Raw genomic sequence first — 14,309 nt, 5'->3', positions numbered from 1 at the left:
AAAAATTATGCGAAATAAGCCTATTTGATCAGCTTATGAAATATTGACATTCATTCTCAAGAAGCGGCTTTAAACACAAAATGAACGTTTATATCTTCAATGATTAAAAACACTAATACAGGGAAGAACAAGAACCCAAATTATAATAGAGGACCATTTATAACTCGTGAAGAGCTTCAGATATGTGTCGAATTAAGATACTATTTCCGTCTAGAATACTAAAAATGACACATTGAAACACAAAAAAATTAAAAATTCTAAAAAAAAAAACAAAATGGCGAACATTTGAAAAAATTGTTCAAAAATTGACCTTTTATCAGTCACATAAATTGATTTTTTTGGTCAAATTACGATAAACTATTATAGAGAAAATCAAAACAAACAAAAAACATCAAGATTTATTATATAACTATAACTATATAACTATCTGCCATCAACTACATTTTTTAAACTGGCTGACAGTTAATCTCTGGATCTAGTCGGTCCATTTTAATAATCTTTGATGATTTTGTTTGTTTTGGTTTTCTCTACGATAGTTTACCAAAATTTGACAAAAAAAAAATTAACAAAAAACTTTTTGAACAATTTTTTCAAATGTCCGCCATTTTTTTTTTTCACAAATTTTCAAATTTTCTGGTAAACTTTCACGTAAGGACACTTCTTTTTTAAAACTATTTTCGAATTTTATGTTTCAAATTTGTCGTTTCAGAGATTAACTGTCTCGGCCATCGAGCAGTAATTTTTGAAAATTTTTTCAAATGTCAGCCATTTTTTTTCAAGGATTTTCAATTTTTTTGGTAAACTGTCAGGTAAGGGAATTTCTTTTTTAAAACCATTCGCGAATTTTATGTTTCAAATTTGTAGTTGCAGAGATTAACTGTCTCCGCCATCGAGCAGTAATTTTGGGACCAAAAATTTTTGGCGCCATATTTAAAATACAGGAACAATGAAAATTACTTGGCAATACAACGAGCACAGTCTATATTACATTGATGATAACGGATGAACAGCGACCGAAACGCATAGAAAAAGAAGATAGTCACAATACGTAAAATAGTGAGTCAGTCTTCTACATTTTTAACTTAAAATTTTCATGTTTTGTGATTGTTTTCCATCACAAAAAACACAATTTCCTATTACTTCAAATATTCTGTTTTTTAGATTTGAATTAACGAACAATGTAGCTATCTAGTTTATTAAAAAAGAAAACTCATTCGTCTACCCACTATTTATAAACAGTCCTTTACTAAAATGACAAACAAACTGGTGATACAATGTACAAATAATTTTTTAGCTAGTCATATAACCTATAATTTCCAGTTGTTAAAGTACACAAAAGCGAGGAAAACTGAAAACTTCTAACCAAAATAAACATCAAATTGCATAAAGGGAATATTTAACTGTATATTTTACTAATAAAATGTAATTCGAGTTGGTTTAATGCTTTCCGATATAAGACAAACATTTAATGTTTGTTGATGTGTATAAAAGTATTGTTTTTATTCTATAAATTTTAATTACTATTATAAACACTATTTAAGAATTTCATTTATTTTATGCATTATTTTTGGTATCAAATAATAGTAAAGACAGCACAGAGGTACAAAAATAAACAGACAATCTAAAAAGCTTTATCGATGACACGATCATAATTGCAGAAAATCCGGAAGCATTAAACCGAGATGTTGATACGAGTTCTGAATAAGGAATGCAATTAGGATAATCAAGAATTTTCAAAAAGGCCATGCTCTTAATTTAATGTTAGAGCAAACTTAATACATATGCAGATCCTTTTGAAATTAAAACCTTCACAAAATTGACAAGTTTACACAAAATAAATTATATACTTTTTCTGAGAGTGCAATATCGATTCAGTCAAACTTATATCAATTCTCTTTTGCATGGAAAAGAAATGTCCTAGATAGAATATATAACAAATGAAAAACAGAAAACGGAATCGGAATGAATTTTAATTTTGATTTTTTTTAATACGAAATAATAAATATTTGATACGCGTTTGTCATATTATTTTCAATGAGAGCAGAGAATTTACAACAGCTACTTACTGTTTTACTATTTTTCTTTTAAAAATAGTTGGCGCCCAACTTTTTCTATCAACCAAATGCTCTGATTATTATTCTTCAATTAAAATTTTCAATTATTTCAATTCTCATTTACCCCCGTAGTGTATCACCCTTATACTAACTTTCATCTAGACACAAAATTTGTTTGTGTGTTAGTATTTCCGATAGTCGAGATCAAATGTCACCTTAACTAATTGAAGTAGGGGTACCTACCTCTTTTGTTTATTTAAAAACAAAAATTTTTGTTCAAAAAAGTTCATTTTAATTTATCAATCTTCTTGGTGTAAGTTTTAATATTTTACAAATATTCAGTGTTCTTTTATTATCTAATATTTTTTATCATAGCCTAACTATGTCAGGCTTCATTTAAAGCTTTTAAAGTATATACACATATAATCTTTTGGTTAATTAATTTTTTTTTAACTTAAATATTCTATTTTAAATTTGTTTTAATAATTAAATTCATATATATTTGTGTAAATCATATTTTCCTTACCATTTCTATTTTTTTATAATTATTAATTTTTTGGAACCTCATGTCAAGGCAAGATATTTAACTTTACGATGTCAGCTAACACAAGATTTATTGTTGCAATTTTTTATTATTAGGCTTTTTCTTGTTGTTCCCCTTTTTGGTGGGACTACTCAATTAACACCACGTGGTGGTCACCAGAACAACTGCTTATTAAAGGGATGTAGCAAGCCAACATCAACGCTGCTGCTACTACAGCCTACACTTATCTCCATTTGAAGCTACAAACAGCTCTCCTCCAGAGGTGACAGTATCTCGGTATTAGCCATAAGTATATTTTTAGCACCTACATCTAAAAAGAGCTAGTCAAAACCGTACCAATAAAATTGGCATCTCAAGTGTCTGTTAGTAGTTACACGACTGAGTTGTCAATTTCTTGTTCAACAATTGGCACCCAATGATCTAGATGGCTGCTTTATTGTAACACATTGGCGCCCAACGTGGGGCTATCTTTTTACACATTGGTACTCCAACGTTATTTGTCTTATTGTAAATTTGTGCATTGAGTTTGGTTGGTGACAAATAGGTTACAAGCTTAAATAAATACTGTTCGATTTTCAATCTCGCTATTTTTTTTAGGCTTATATAGCTACATTTTGCTGTTTTTGATTAAATTGTGATATTTTCACATGTTTAGATAAAATTTATTACCTTAATTTTTACTATATAGATTTTAGTGTATTTTATGTTTGTGTGCATTATTTTTTTCGTTGATTTTTATGGTACTTTTATAGTGATCTAAATGGTCTGCTTTTATTTTTCAACTTAAACAGTTTTTTTGGAGGCATTCTTTAATTACTTTCTTAATTTTTAAATTTTTTCTAGATACTTGCAATTGTTCCCAAACATCTAAGACAGATAAATAAATAGTCTTATGAGATTAACATCAGAGATGTTTCTGTTCCTAATACGGTGGAGGAAAAAACGAAAAATTCTTAGTGGACTTCTTTTACAAGACGCTAAAAATCGTAGTTTTTCTGAAATTTCTGGGGGGCTATATTGTTATACATTAGCGTCCAACGATTTATTGTTAAACAATTGGCATCCAACGATCTAAGCGTTTGATTTATTGTTATAGTTACGCTTTCAGTTATTTTTATAGGATTATGTAAGGTTTGTCTCCAAAAAACTTCACTGTTAGCATCAATTAGAATAAAAAACGGTAGAGCAACATAAGTAAGTTGTCCTCCAATTTTATATTAAATAGTATACAACACTCCAGAGAGAAAGCAACAAATTGTGTATCGCTTAATTCACGGGCATTTTAGATAATCAAATTGTGTATCAATCTACTAAAATCTGGCAACCAGTACCTAATTTTTGTAACATTACTTACCAATAAACCATTAAAACAAAATTTTTAGTGATAGACGCACCCGTATGTAAAATAAAGATCCAAAAAACTAATTCAACCACAAAATAATCTCTTTGTTCCATCATGAATGTTATACAACATCAAACAAATATAATATTCAAAATTAATCCACCAGAATCATAGTTACAGAGGAATTTTTGATTGTAGTTTTCGTAATTAGCCCGTTAATCCTGTAATATCCGTTAAAAGTCAAATATAATATTATTCCGTACAAAATCTATACATACAAACATGAACTAATTATCACATAGCTTATATAAATTACATTACAAATGAGTCAATTTCATTAGCTTGGAATAACAGAGTCGATGTTTCTATTATCATATTCGATATTTTATTTAATACATTTATATCTGGTGGTATAATTGAATACTATGATGTATGAATTATGATTTATTATTATGCATAAATTAATGAAAAAAAATTCCCGAGTTTATCGGTTTGTTATAAATAAAACACTAAAGTATTGCTTAAACTCTTCGGCTATTTGTCATTTTCAATAAGCAATTTAATTATATAAACCTTTATCACCAATTTATCAAGTTGTGATATAATATATATATATATATATATATATATATATATATATATATATATATATATATTGAAGAGATCTTTTATATCGATCTTATTATTGATACAATTTTGGTATTTTTGGTACTCAATAAATTGAGTTGTTCATAAATGTATCATTTGCAGATATTTTAAATACGACCTCTAACCAGTCGTAGTTTCAAGTGTCTTTAGGATAACATATCACTTTTGCATTACATCGCAAACTAGCAAACAGTGCAGACATGAATATAAATTGTATAAAGTATTGTTTATATAATTAAAGTGCTCACTGAAAATGGCAAAGATAGCCGAAACATTTAAGCAGTAATTAAGTGTTAAAAAAAAGCAACACGTTAATCTTACAGCCAAATAGAACGAAAATGTGAATGTATCACATACTGCAAATGATAGCAAACATCCAGTTAGAAGAGTAGAAGATTTAGACAAAAATATGTTCCATTATTAGAGGGTATATTACTCAAACCGCAAAGTAAAATTAAGTCATAAAAAAAAGAAAGTTAGGTACAAAGATCGCACTAGCAAGTGATAAAGACATAAAGTGTCTCTCGCGCCTGATTTCAGAAAAAATGGATAACAATTAGGCGATCTATATAATTACAACAAAGGGATAAAATCGAACACACTGGAAACTCTAGGACATACCTATGTTCAACTATAGACTATACTTATGCAGAACATATAGTTGAGTCCATGGTTCTTTATTCGTGCGTCATTAATGAGAGAGATAAAACACACTTTTTATCTAGCATCATTGTCTTCCACGCATGAAAATAAAGTCAAACCAGCTACCGCCTGTTATTAAGTAAAGACACACGTCATTTTTAGGAACGTTCTAAACTCAGTACATCGAAAAGTACCTTTTCAGATTTTAAGTACAATTTGTGACGTTTCTGGTTTGTTCACTTGTGGCTGACAGTTTGTTAGATTTGTTGCTATTTTTTGTCCTGTTTTTGCATTTAGAAGATATTTATATTACACAAACAGTTGTTTTGACAACTAATTTTATATTGGAGTTTGAAATTTTATAAGTGTATTTTATTTTGCCAGTAATTTACATACCAAGTTAACCTCATTCACACAGTTAAGGAATGGATTTGTTTAAGTTCTTTAAGTTGAATGATTCTGTTTTTAGTGAGCCACAGTAATTTTCAACATTTTTGTCAATTCCTTTAGCAGTATCCACAATCCTTCTTTCTCCTGTCTATATAAGTGTGGTCAAAGACCCTATTCACAGCCATATTCACTCTTTAACTATTAAAATTTGTGACATTCTAGCATGTTTACAGTGTCTTAATACCAATAAAGGTTTTGATCCAGGTAGCATATCCTAACTTATTTTTTAGGAATTTACCATTCTCTTTATGAATTATTTCTAAAAAATCTCTGACTAGGGGTCACTTACCATCACAATTTATTGATTGATTTCATCATTAAATCATTGATTTCTAATTTTCGTTCCATTACAATTCTTTCTGCTAATCCTAAAATTTTCCAGGCTTTACTGACTGATTTTTTGAAGAGTCAGCTTCATACTGGTTAGCATGGTTTCTGGCCTGATAGTTTAACTTCTACTAATCTACTACTAAAAGACATTTTTCAGGTCGATTCCATTTATACTGACTTGTCTTTGTAGTGTTTAGACAACTTCTTTACTTGTTGAATAGTTATATGCCAGACCGATCTTGGTGTGTCAAACTGAAGGACTTTTCTTCAACTGAATACTTTCCTAGTCTGTAGTACCCATTTTGGATCTATTCTCTTCATAGTCTTTTCTTGATGATGGTATCAGATCATTGACTGACTATGAAATCTTAACATATTATGCAGATGGCAGAAAAATTGTTTTCATATTATTCGAAACTATTCTGATTGTTTTGGTTATAGAAATCATTGGATATTTTTGCGAAATGTTTGATGATCTAATTTAACGATCTCTTGCGCATATGGTATTTAATTATAATTTGGATATTTTGATTGAGAGGGTCAATAATGTCATATATCTAGGTGTGGAACTAACGGGTTTATAGCAGTTAAATCGCTGATTGTCTACTACATTGGATTGTCCACATCATTAATTTGTTCAAATTTTTGGAGAGCTTCAGTTCATATCTTGGTCAAGTAATGGACACTACAGATACATTTCTCTACAGTTTATAATAGAGAATAAACTAGGGAAAATAGACGCATATGACAACATCCGAGTTTAGACCAGTTTGTTGACAAAAATGTTAGCAATTTTTTTGGTGAAAGCACTGGAAGACGAACATGGAATAGATTATCGGCCAAACCTCTTCGTTTTTGAACCATTGGAAAATTACATGATATAACAAAGGTATTTTGTGTCTTGAAACAGTTTCTTATGTAATTTTGCTCCTATGAATAATTAAATGGAAACTGTATGGACTACTGGGAATAAATTAGCACATTTAAAAAATTTTAAACCACTATAAAAACTGCTGACTGGTAAACTGTTCACCAGGCAAGTAAATGAACAATACATTAATATTTCTAATCAGTTTGATTTCGTAAGAACGGTTAAAACAAAATCTATAATAACGCAATACAGAGCATTGTCAAAAATAAATTATACAAATAATATAAAGGCACAACATATGACGTGAAACTAACTGTGAGTCATATGAAAAATATGCTTCAGATTCGAGAACCCGAATTGTCAATTGTCATTGATTTTTCAATACAGTACTTATAAGCTTCACATATGTCGTACTAATAAATAAACCTAGGGCTATTGGAATGGAATAAGTATAGCAATATATTACTTAAAGTAAAACTGTACATTTAACAGAAAAATGTACAAAAAAATATAAACAAAAGTATGATCAAAGTGATAAAATTAAAACAGACATTTGCCCAAATGAGCTTTCTGACCAAAATATATTTTTATATTACGAGATAGACTTATCCAAATGTCAGTTTTCAAGTTTACCGTAATTTGTATAACGCAAAATCGTGTTCAATCAAACTGACCAGCATCAAAAGCACTAAACAAAAACATACGAAACAATAATAACAAAAAAAAAAGTTTAATTTTGTGAATATATCAGGCAAACACTCCAACATTCATTCATACGAATCTTTCATTCAATGAACACTCTCTGAGAGAAGCGACATCTCGATTAAGATCAGAGAACAACATCGGGCAGACTTTGTGGCCACTAGGCACGCGAATCGTTATCGTGCACGATTTTCCTTTCTTTGTAGTAGATCTCTTCGCTCTCCTTGTCGCACATCAGTAAGATGACTGCTCCGAAGAGAAAGATGGCTGCTCCCCAGCCTACTCCATATGCCCAGCCGAACTCCCATATGGTTCTGTTACCTAGAAAACGAAATCAATTAGATTATTTGACAAGTGTCTTTATGCAATTTTCTGGCCTACAATTTATACCTGTTCATATTGAGTTATCGATTATGGAAATAGAACAAGGCTATATGGAGGCTAATTTTATTATAAAATTGTTTTGAAGTGACTTGTGGGAAATAATTTAGCATTAATAAGATTCCTAACCGACTCTTAGGTTTGATTCTATAAGGCAAGATTGGGGGAAATAGAAGCCCTGAATGTAGACGTATATTCTGGATGGCCAATCTTAGGAAATGGGCTGGTCTAACGTCAACTGATCTATTCCGAGCTACTGTAAATAGAATAAGATGCGTCAAAGTGGTCGCTAACATCACTAGAAGATAGGTACCTTGAGAAGAAGAATAAAATTTTACTGTGACTAGATTGGTGAGTAAGGCTCTGTACATATAAGAGCGTTAGACGCTGCGTTTGGCTAACGCCGCGTTTTAAGTGCCAAGGACAAATGATATCGTTCACATGCAAACCCGCGTTTAGAACCAACGTCGTCAAAACGTGACGCTCGTAGAAATACTTCAAACGCCGCGTTTGCAGTACGCTTCTAGTTACTAGGAGAAGCATGTGATCGTACACTTGTTCACATCCAAGCTCGCGCTTTTGCCCTGTTGACATAGCTGCACCGTATTAAAAAGTGATCTGCAATTGCAAAAGAAAATATGTATTTGGGACATGGAATATGATGAATACAAGAACAGAGTTTTAAAAAAATCTGCCTGACAAGAGCTTGTAGACATATTCGCTAGTGAAAATAGCACACTAGAAGAGAAGAAATTATTAGGTAAATATAAGCAGTTTATTTATTATTTTAACAATATTACAATGTTTCAGTATAATAACTGTTTCATAACTGAACTGGTTGTCGACTAAGCTGGTAAACCGCGGCGCTAAGCACTGTCGTGTGTACGATACCACTTTTTTCTAACGTTCGCTCAAACAGCGTATAACGCACTCATGTCTACATTTCTTTAGAAACTGCTTTTAGCAATTCTAAAATTCAGTTTTTGGAATAGCCTGCAGTGCCATCGTCAAATTCGATTGATTCATCTTTATGTCATCGAAACGGTGACATTTTCAGTTTTAGGGAATACAAACAAATCGCCTTGTACAATGGGAACTCTATGTAGATTGTTTTTCCAAAACCCCTTGTATAAGTGCAGGTGTGATGCGCTTTTAAAAATACAAATAGGTGATCTATATTTTTAACAAATCGATATCCTAATAGTAATTCCTGTAAATAACTCGCCCTTTACGGGAGTATGAAAAGTTACACGACAACTTTTTTATATCGGAAACCGGAAGTTATCCAACAAAACAGCAGCATAATTTAAAACTGATAAATGAGAATGGGTTTAGAGGATATTTTTTATGCGTATTTGGGCAACATTACTAGTAAATAAAGGTGGATATATGGGCAAGTCATTACATGACAAGTAAAAACTCTTAATATATTGTCCGATATAGAAAAACCAGAAACATCGGCATGTTTATGGACTACTGAAACTCATAATTTTCGGCGACAAGTTCTTACTTTAACTGTATATTTTACTGTAATTCCAATCAATTATTATTACTTATGATTCCAAATAGTTTTGTTGTATCTGTATTTAAAAATATCTAACTAATTTTAATTTACATTTAAAACTCTTTGTGTTTTTGGGTTATGGAAAGTGACAGATGCATAGACTAACTGCTGCAATACATACATTCGTGTTCCCTCAGTGCGATAGAGAAAACTGACGCAAAGCAGTCCCTGCATCTCTTTCTAACGCACCGGGTTTATCACCCACGTAATGTAAATGACCAATGAGAAGGTCACGTGGTCGATAAATCCGGTCCATTAGACAGATATGTAGGGACTGCTTTGCGTTAGTTTTCTCTGTCGCACTGTCGGAACACGACAGTATTGCAGCAGTCAGTCTAGCTTGTATTATATGTCTATGGACACATAGTAGCCGACACGACAAAAACACGTTCATGACTGACTAGCATAAATCTGACAGTGACATACGAATATTAAACAAACTTACCTAAGTTGAGTTCTGCTGCAAAACATACAGGGTATATAATGAGCGCTATGAGGATGGACACCACTAAAAAATAAAATATATTATTAAATATTTGCCATTAAAAAAATACTTTTCAATATACAATGTCATTAGAAAGTAATTTTATCAGATTGGTCAGCTTGTATGAATTCCGCGGTAAATAAAAGTGATGGGACGAGTATATGTTAGAGCCGTAATAAGCCGCTCTATAATAATAACAAAGATTAATACATTTGAATACATTCTAATTGTGTTGAACAGTCCAATAGTACTCCAGTCGTTAGAGACGAAAATTCCACTCAACTTTTAGTAGTAGTACTGCGCATATTTTTCTCATAATGATGTTTTTGGTTGTTTACAAACAACATCATGCATAATAAAATGCGTTAGGCTTTCACGGTCATCATCTAACCTGTTAAACTGTTTGTTCGGGCTGTTAGGCCGTTGTCTTCTGAGATTAGTTCTCGACGTTTCGCCAACACTAGGGGTTGGCATCTTCTGGAGATGTTACTGCTTCGCTTGTGAGCTGAAACTGACGCCGCGTTGTACTGCGGAGGCCAGATTTATATTTTCTACTCGCCTCCCCTCCACTGGTTTCGGCGTGAGAGGGCGTGTCGTCGTTTGTAGTAGCTTTTTTTTCATCGTGTTTTGCGGGAAGGGTTTTTGTAAATTTTAATATTGGTATCCATGTTTTGTTGATTTTCAGTCCTTCTATCCGATTAAAATTATTTGGGAGCTTATATATCTCCACCGCTTCCCGATACAATCATGGGTAGTACTGTGATGTTTTATCCAGCATATGCGTTTCTTCAAACAGTATCCGATGTTCTCCGCTTCTCAAAGCGTGTTCGGCAACGGCAGATTTGTCGATATGTCCTAAACGGCAATGGCTTTTATGTTCGTTTATCCTTGTGTTTGTGTGTGGGAACCACGAAAAGACACATCCTACAACTAGAAAGTCCCTATGAATATTTTAATATATTCTTCAAAAATAGCCTTTTAGACAAAATTGTGAAGGAGTCAAATTTACATGCCATACAGCAGAAACCTAACAAACTACTGAATATTACACAAAGTGACATAAAGCAGTTGGAATTGGAATTACAATATATATGTCCCTTGTTCATTTGCCCAATGCAAGGGCATATTGGTCAAAAGAAATTGGCCTTGAGAAAATAAAAAGTGGTATGTCATTCATCAGGTAGGAAAAAATCAGACAATTTTTACATTTCAATAATAACGAGAATGACTTATCCCGTTACAATCCAAACTCCGATAGAGTTTATAAATAGACCACAATAATTGACCACCTCAATGAAGCATGTTCAAACGGAATTCCATTGGAACAATATCTGTCCGTCAATGAGCAAATTTGTTCTACCAAAGTTAGGCACTACGTGAAGCAGTACTTACCAAACAAGCCACATAAATGGGGTTTTAGATTTTTTGTCTTATGCAGTAGCTTTGAATATGCGTATCGTATAGAATTATATATATCTATCTATATGCGTATCGTATAGAATTGTATATATCAGGAAATCGTTGTGGCTACAGAAAGTGTAGGTTTAAATATAAATATCTCGAAAACAAAAATCATGACCAATTTGGTACCTAACCAGAACATCAGTATTGATGGGAAAGAAATAGAACTCGTAGATAGATATAAATACCTGGGACATGAAATTATGATTGGCAGGGATAACCAGACTCATGAACTGAAGAGAAGAATCGGCCTTGGGTGGGCAGCATTTGGAAAACTGAGAGAAACTTTTAAAAGTGAGCTGCCCACATGCCTAAAGAGAAAGGTATTTGATCAGTGCGTCCTCCCAGTCTTGACGTACGGAGCAGAAACACTTACCTTAACAAAAGCAGCAGCTACCAAACTGAGAGTCACGCAGAGAAGAATGGAGCGGTCCATGTTAGGAATAACTCTGCGAGACAGAATAACCAACGAAGACATCAGGAGAAGAACCGGAGTGACTGACATCATCGAGAAGATAGCCAGACTAAAATGGAGATGGGCAGGATACATAGCCAGAATGACAGATGGGCGATGGACAAAGAGGTTATTGGAATGGAGACCAAGGGAAGACAAGAGAAGCGTCGGTCGACCACCTACAAGATGGACTGGCGATTTAAGAAGACTCAATAAAAACTGGATGAGAGCGGCGCAAGATAGACGGGGTTGGAAACATGAGGAAGAGGCCTATGTTCAGCAGTGGACTCTTGAGGCTGGATATGATGATGATGATAGAATTATATACAGGACAAGAGAATGATCAAAAAACGAGACCTGCTTTTGAACCTTCTTCGGAGCAACTGCAAATGTGGTGGTGAGATTGGCTAGAATTGTCCCTAGGAATATGAGTCTCAGGCGCTATTTTGACAATTATTACTCTTCTATACCTCTCCTTGTATATCTTTCCAAACAAGGTATTCACAGTTTAGGAACCGTAAGAAGGAATAGGATTCCAAATTGTAAGCTTTTGGATGAAAAAGCTATGAAAAATGAAGAAAGAGGAACTAGTGTAGAATTTGTTGGTACTTGCGATGGTGTGGAAGTTCCTAAAACTACTGCCAAGAGATATGACAAGAAAGAAAAGAGAACAAAAGAAGTAAGTTGTTCATATCTTGTACAAGAATACAACCGTCATATGGTGGGTGTTGTTTTGTTGGACAGCAATATGGGACGGAAAAAAATTATTCTAAGGAGTAAAAAATGTTATTTTAGAATATTTTACCATCTACTACATAAAACCATTGCGAACAGTTGGATTCTTTCCAAGAATTCGGCTGAACATAGAACTGGCACGAAGCCTAAAGTCACACACGCTCTGTTTAGAACACAACTGGCAGAAGCATTATGTAGGACAGGAGAGCGATTCACCATTGCAAACAGAGGAAGACCTTCAGCAAGTGAAACTGAGGAGGCGCTACAAATAAAGAAGGGAAAAGGCCCAGCACAGGTAACGCCAGTAGAGGATGTTCTAATGGATGGAATTCACCATTGACATGTATGGTCCGAAAAACAAAAAGTTACACATCTCCACAGTGCAATGGATATACACATGTGTTGTGCGAAAAGTGTGGTGTACCACTTTGCTTCACTAAAACGAGGAACTGTTTTAAAAATTTTCATTGTTCCTAAATATTGTTTTAAGTATATCCTTATTTGCATAATGTTGTTCATAAACAACACTTATATTTTTCCAAAATATAAAAAAAAATAGTTGTTCAGAAGTTTTTTTATTATTTTTTCCCGTATAAATAACGAAAATCCAGTCTGCAAACTTTTTTGTAACGAAAAATAAAAAATCATGCAGTGAAGGGTTAAGAGATTATAATTGCACGCGCACCGAATTGAACTGACATTCAAAAACACCGGTCGCTTCAAGCGTTGTTTCTGAGAGAACGATTCATTTGACACAAAAAGTGCTAATAAACATTTTTTGTTTGAAACATTTTTTCCTACGGCGTGCAGATTCATGGTAAATCGATATTCCCCACCACCCTACTAGGGGGGTTATAGAGGAAGACCGGAGGTAGCAAATGAAAGCTTTTTGCATTTTTGTCTGGAGTCACAAAATTGACATTCTCAGCAAAATTCAGCTTGTTCGTATGATTTTTAGAGTTCAAGTCTCTGACGACTGGACTATTATCTAAACCACTCGCAGAAAAGATCATTGGATAATATAAAATCTACCATCAACCAACTGATCACGGTTACAAGTCTGGGAGTATGACATAGATTTCTATAATATCTTAGTCGACTTTAACAAGCATATGACTCAAGAAATAGGGCACATTTACATAACTTTGATAACCCTCCCACAAGTACCCTTGTAAACTACACTTTGCATTTAAAATAGTTGCCAGACACACTAGGAAACATATTATATGTAACATGTTGGCAAAATTAATCCTGAATCAAAAGTTGCATATTGTTTTATGTAATTGCCCATTGACATATTATACATAAATAGGAGATACGCCTCTGGCTAGACCTCATTTACATAGAAAACATATATGTAAATCGTATTGTCAAATGTTTGCCGTTTTTTAAAATAAAATTAACAAATTCGGAACTAAATCAATACTGTATTGCAAAATTGACAATTCAGATTTAAATTTTTCACGAATTATTTACATTTTTCACTATTTGCTGAATGCATAAAATATATGAAGACCATTAGAATTATGTTTTTTATTTATACAGTACAGTACAGGGTCGTTTGCTTGATTGTTAATGTACGACAAATAGTAGTTAATTAAAAATACAATGTTTTACAATAACGATTTTCCTGAAACAGTAGAAGCT

The 14,309-nt window shown here is 32.8% G+C and overlaps 1 protein-coding gene across 3 annotated transcripts in view; it reads right to left on the bottom strand.

Annotated features, from left to right (window-relative positions):
• Positions 1–282: 282 nt before the first annotated feature.
• LOC140444956 (transmembrane protein 47) overlaps positions 283–14,309 on the bottom strand; it is a 635,087-nt gene continuing 621,060 nt past the window's right edge. For all 3 annotated transcript variants that reach the window (XM_072536682.1, XM_072536685.1, XM_072536683.1), the window contains 2 exons: positions 9,974–10,036; positions 283–7,904 (listed from right to left, as the gene is read on the bottom strand). In XM_072536682.1, coding sequence (XP_072392783.1) covers positions 7,744–7,904; positions 9,974–10,036 — 224 coding nt within the window. In that variant the 3' untranslated portion in view covers positions 283–7,743. The remainder of the gene's footprint in view (positions 7,905–9,973; positions 10,037–14,309) is intronic.

This window comes from Diabrotica undecimpunctata, chromosome 7 (genome assembly GCF_040954645.1).
Source record: "Diabrotica undecimpunctata isolate CICGRU chromosome 7, icDiaUnde3, whole genome shotgun sequence".
NCBI lineage: Eukaryota > Metazoa > Arthropoda > Insecta > Coleoptera > Chrysomelidae > Diabrotica > Diabrotica undecimpunctata.
This window is presented reverse-complemented; position numbering and strand designations above follow the sequence as displayed.